Source organism: Lottia gigantea (genome assembly GCF_000327385.1).
Source record: "Lottia gigantea unplaced genomic scaffold LOTGIsca_87, whole genome shotgun sequence".
In the NCBI taxonomy this organism is placed as follows: domain Eukaryota; kingdom Metazoa; phylum Mollusca; class Gastropoda; family Lottiidae; genus Lottia; species Lottia gigantea.
Window position 1 is genome coordinate 535,896 of NW_008710867.1, and position 5,844 is coordinate 541,739.

Here is a 5,844-nt window from a genome sequence, read left to right on the forward strand (position 1 = left end):
TAAACCTTAAAAAGTGTGATTTTTAAACCTTAAAAAGTATGATTTTTAAACCTTAAAAAGTATGATTTTTAAACCTTAAAAAGTATGATTTTTAAACCTTACAAAATTTGATTTTTAAACCTTAAAAGTATGATTTTTAAACCTTAAAAAGTATGATTTTTAAACCTTACAAAATTTGATTTTTAAACCTTAAAAAGTATGATTTTTAAACCTTAAAAAGTATGATTTTTAAATCTTAAAAATTTGATTTTTAAACCTTAAAAGTATGATTATTTCGCTTTAAAAAGTATGATTTTCACACTGCTTTCCTTTCAAATTTGCAACATTTTTAAAGATAATTCAGGGTTTTTTGGGGTTCTTTTTGCAGATAAAGTGAAAGATTTAAATAACACTTTCCAGCCATGAGTTACAAAGAGAATGACAGAGAAGAGAGAAGGCCCTTACTGGCTGAAAACGCATTGGCCTACGATGGAATCCAAACAACGTCAGTCAGGGAAAGACAAATATCAGAATCATCAACTAAAGTGGATGAAGATTCTCATTACGGACTCTCAGTAGAAGAAACAAAATTGTTTTTTTTGTGATTGGTCTGGTGAATTTCTGTGCCTGCACCTGTTTTTCTTTGTTGGCACCATTTTTCCCCAGTGAGGTAAGAAAATGAATGATTTAACACTGTAAAAACTATGATTTTTAACACTGTAAAAGTATGATTTTAATACTGTAAAAAGTATGATTTTAATGCTGTAAAAAAGTATGATTTTAATACTGTAAAAAGTATGATTTTAATGCTGTAAAAAGTATGATTTTAATACTGTAAAAAGTATGATTTTAATACTGTAAAAAGTATGATTTTAATACTGTAAAATGTATGATTTTAATACTGTAAAAACTATGATTTGAATGCTGTAAAAAGTATGATATTAACACTGTAAAAAGTATGATATTAACACTGTAAAAAGTATGATATTAATACTGTAAAAAGTATGATTTGAATGCTGTAAAAAGTATGATTTTAACATTGTAAAAGTATGATTTTAACACAGTCAAAAATGTGATTTTTAAACACTGCATAAAATGTATGATTTTAATGCTGTAAAAATCATGATTTTAACATGGTAAAAAAAAGAAGAGAGTATGATTTAACATGGTAAAATGTATGATTTAATACTGTAAAATGTATGATTTGAATGCTGTAAAAAGTATGATTTGAATGCTGTAAAAAGTATGATTTTAATGCTGTAAAAAGTATGATTTTAATGCAGTAAAAAGTATGATTTGAATGCTGAAAAAAGTATGATTTGAATGCAGTAACAAGTATGATTTGAATTCAGTAAAAAGTATGAATTGAATGCAGTAAAAAGTATGATTTGAATGCAGTAAAAAGTATGATTTTGATGCTGTTTAAAGTATGATTTTAACACTGTAAAAAGTATGATTTTAATGCTGTAAAAATTATGATTTTAACATCATAAAAAGGGGTATGATTTAACATGTTAAAAAGTATGATTTTAACACTGTAAATAGTGTGATTTTAAAATTGTAAAAAGTATGAGTTTACCAGTGTAAAATATGATTTTGTCTCTGTAAATTGTGAAGTCAAGGGGGGCCAAGCTTAGATGGTTTAAATTGAACCTATTTAATTTCATAATGACAGGGGATAGACATAACTTAGTCTAAGCCATGTCACGCTGTTAAAATTAACTAGCACAATCTGCCCTCCAAATTGGCTAAAGTTCATGTAACCACCTGCACAATGACGTCAAATGAAGGTAGGTCTTCATACCACTATCCATAAAAAAGGCACGATATACCAAAATATAATCATTAGCCAATTAGATAGTAGTTGTATGACACAAAACACAAACTTGGTTTCAAAAACAACATATTGGAAATACCTTAGCTTTTAGCTAATGAACTTTTCATATGAGAAGTATATCAATTATAAATGGTTATGATATAATATATATTTACTTGTAGACTAACCAGATTTTATTCTGAAAAGTGATAAGAGTTGACAGACAAAGGCTGTATCACTTAAGCTTCTTTTCAGACTGAAATTTCAAGGTATTAACCCTTTAATTGCATTGATATAAAAGGTGATTTTTAATTCACTGGGACAGGATATGAAATGGATATTAAAGTCCGAAAATTGTTGAGTAATTGAAGAGCTAATTATGATTTAACCCTGTGAGGCCAGGCAGCCAGCCAGCCCACCAGCCAATCTTTCCCCTATCAGTCTCATTAACAACCCTTCTAAATATCATATTGTTTACATATCTGGTTTGCTGTGCTGCATCATACAAGGGTTAAGATTTAGAATAGGTTTATTTTATGTTCTTCTAAGTGAAGCTTTGTGGATTGTGATGCTTTGTGTGAATTATCTTGTTGATTGTAAGGTTGTTTTGTGAATCATAATGTTATCTTGTGGATTGTACGGTCATCTTGTTAATTATAAGGTTATCTTGTGGATTATACGGTCATCTTGTTAATTGTAAGGTTATCTTGTGGATTATCTTGTTAATTGTAAGGTTATCTTGTGGATTATCTTGTAGATTGTAAGGTTATCTTGTGGATTGTTATGTTACCTAGTTGATTGTAATGTTATCTTGTGGATTGTAAGGTCATCTTGTTAATTATAAGGTTATCTTGTGGATTATCTTGTTGATTGTAAGGTTATCTTGTGGATTGTAAAGTTATCTTGTAGATTGTAAGGTTATCTTGTGGATTGTAAGGTTATCTTGTGGATTGTAAGGTTATCTTGCGGATTGTTATGTTACCTAGTTGATTATAAGGTTATCTTGTGGATTATAAGGTTATCTTGTGGATTGTTATGTAACCTTGCTGATTATAAGGTTATCTTGTGGATTGTTATGTTACCTAGTTGATTATAAGGTTATCTTGTGGATTGTAAAGTTATCTTAGATCTGTAGATTAATTGAGTCACACAGGTGATCGAGTTTGAATTATTTATTTTCATTAATTTAATTTTGTAAGATTGAAATGATAACAACTTTATGGTTGTTTACCAATATTTTATTTAAAGGAATACTTCCTCTGCGAATGAATATAAAATTCAAATTTTCAACTTATATATTCATTAGTTGGACTTACCTGGTGCCATGACGAATAAATAGAATCTCTATATAAAGACGTTATATCCATTAAACTAAGTAATTATCTTAACACTAAATTAATTTTGAAAAAAAAAATCATAGGAGATAAAACAGGGATTCTGTTGTATATTTATGACACCATGTAAGTCCATTGATGAATATATTATACCTTAATTGACCAAGATTGAGAAGTTTAATTCTAGGTGCTTTCTAAGTGGTAGTATCTCTTAAACTTGGAGAAATAATATCATATTAGAAACAATGAGAATTTTAATTGATTATGCCTTGCACAGTAAAAATGTTGTGTTCAGTTATTCTTGTGGAATTATAGAGCAATAATGTAAACTTGTCTTGGTTATGTGTAATCGTACACAAACTTAATGCTGGATTTACTTTTTTTGAAATTGATACAGAAGAGTGAATTGTTTGGATAAGAATAAGAAGAATATATACTGGGATCATTAACTTTTATTCATTAGGTCTACCTTTCAAAATTACTTTCTTTTACTACAACAGTTGTGAACAAAACTTTAACCCTGAGCCAGTGCTTTTATCATCCTAATTTCTGTGCCTAAGTAAAAATGCCAAACGCTAAATTGGAAAATTTAAAACTATTGCTCTTCAAAGTAGGCAATGTTCATGATACAGAATCCACGGCTAAAGTGAAAGATGATTGGGCCTTGCAGACTCTTGATACACGGAAGAAAATTGTAATCTTCACCTTTTCCTTGGTCAATTTCTGTAATTATGCGTGTTATTCCTTGCTTGGTCCTTTTTTTCCTTTTGAGGTAAGCGTTTCAGCATTTAAAGTTGGTCTAGTTGGTAAGTCTAAAGAATTTGGTTGCTATTTGAGATCTGCTGTTTGGCAGTTGATTTGGAAGTTTTTACCTGTTTGCAGAGGTTTTAATTGATTGTTCTATCTCAGAGTTGTTAGTTTTAAGAGATTGTAACGAGGTTTTCCTTATTGTGTATCGGTGACACTGATAGCATCGATTTGCACCATTCTAAATTTCAGTCAGACGTCTGTGGTTCTTACAATTCTTCTGAGACTAAGCAGGTTTTTAAATACATTGAAAAAGCACTTCTACATTTACAAGAACTACAGACGTCTGACTGAAAATTAGATGGTGAGAATTAATGCTCATGGTTTTATTTGGTTTTATTATTCTAAAGAGTTTGCTTTTGGTTTTAATATTTATTTGCATATGTGACATTTAGGATACAAGTCTGCCACAAAAATGGGTGGATTTTGCGAGGAGAAAATGATGATTTTGGATCTCTCGGACAATGAAATTGAGAAACGTAGAAAATATCGTGAACGTGTTATGTTCTGGATTTTAATGTGGACTTCGTTTTTGGGCTATGTGATGTTTTCTATGCCTGGTCCCCTTTTACCCTTAGAGGTAATTAAACGGTTTTTATATATCTGTTGGTTGATAGGAATGGACCAGTAAAATTGTGGGAAGAAAGATAAAAACATATTAATGTTTCATTTTAGCTCTAAGATAACCTAGAAATTGAAAATTCGATAAAGTCATTTTGGTGTAGTGTTGTGTTATTTTATGTTGATGGAAACACCAAGGTTATATTCCAGAAGGTGATCCACTGTTACTGAAACACCAGACATCACCAAACTCTGGATTATATTCCAGAGGGTGATCTACTGTTTTACTAATGTCTGTTACACCAGACATCGCCAAACTCTGTGTTATATTCCAGAAGGTGATCTACTGTTTTACTAATGTCTGTTACACCAGACATCGCCAAACTCTGGGTTATATTCCAGAAGGTGATCCACTGTTACAGAAAAACCAGACATCACCAAACTCTGGGTTATATTCCAGAAGGTGATCTACTGTTACAGAAAAACCAGACATCACCAAACTCTGTGTTATATTCCAGAAGGTGATCTACTGTTTTACTAATGTCTGTTACACCAGACATCGCCAAACTCTGTGTTATATTCCAGAAGGTGATCCACTGTTTTACTAATGTCTGTTACACCAGACATCGCCAAACTCTGTGTTATATTCCAGAAGGTGGTCTACTGTGGTACTATTGTCTGTTACTGAAACACCAGACATCACCAAACTCTGGGTTATATTCTAGAGGGTGGTCTAGCGTTGTACTATTGTCTGTTACTGCAACACCAGACATCACCAAACTCTGGGTTATATTCCAGAGGGTGATCTACTGTTGTACTATTGTCTGTTACTGAAACACCAGACATCACCAAACTCTGGGTTATATTCTAGAGGGTGGTCTAGCGTTGTACTATTGTCTGTTACTGCAACACCAGACATCACCAAACTCTGTGTGGTATTCCACCCTTTTTTTGCATTTTCCTTATCCATTTTTATTTCAGGCTGGAAAGAAAGGCACCTCCCAAACTACTGTTGGTTTTATATTTAGTTGTTTTGAGTTCGTCATCTTTGTTACCTCTCCTATTTTTGGATATTTTGTAAGTATTATACAAGTTTATATAAGTAAAGATCATTTTCATCTCCAAATTGATTGACATGTTGAAACCAAAAGAAAGAGCCACATTGTTCTGCTCATTTTTAAATTTTTTGTCTAATTTCAGTTAACAAAAATAGGACCCAAGTTTTTGTTTGTTTCTGGTATTTTTATATGTGGTTGCTGCTCTGTTTCATTTGGGTAAGGTTTTAACTAAATTTTTCAAGCAGATTGAATATATCCTTTTATTTTGATAGCAATTACTCTAAACTCA

General features: G+C 31.1%; 2 protein-coding genes across 2 annotated transcripts; one reads left to right on the top strand and one right to left on the bottom strand.

The window, feature by feature from the left end:
• Window positions 1-1,099: 1,099 nt before the first annotated feature.
• LOTGIDRAFT_133818 (hypothetical protein) lies at window positions 1,100-1,276 on the bottom strand (the record flags this gene model as incomplete). Its single annotated transcript, XM_009067882.1, has 1 exon — window positions 1,100-1,276. A coding segment is annotated over one exon (177 nt), but the record flags the coding sequence as incomplete, so codon positions are not given.
• Window positions 1,277-3,694: 2,418 nt separating this feature from the next.
• LOTGIDRAFT_169591 (hypothetical protein) lies at window positions 3,695-5,775 on the top strand (the record flags this gene model as incomplete). Its single annotated transcript, XM_009067883.1, has 6 exons — window positions 3,695-3,935; window positions 4,332-4,516; window positions 4,833-4,960; window positions 5,369-5,432; window positions 5,479-5,574; window positions 5,698-5,775. 6 exons carry the CDS (start codon window positions 3,695-3,697, stop codon window positions 5,773-5,775), a joined length of 792 nt encoding a protein of 263 aa, XP_009066131.1.
• Between the last annotated feature and the right edge of the window lie 69 nt (window positions 5,776-5,844).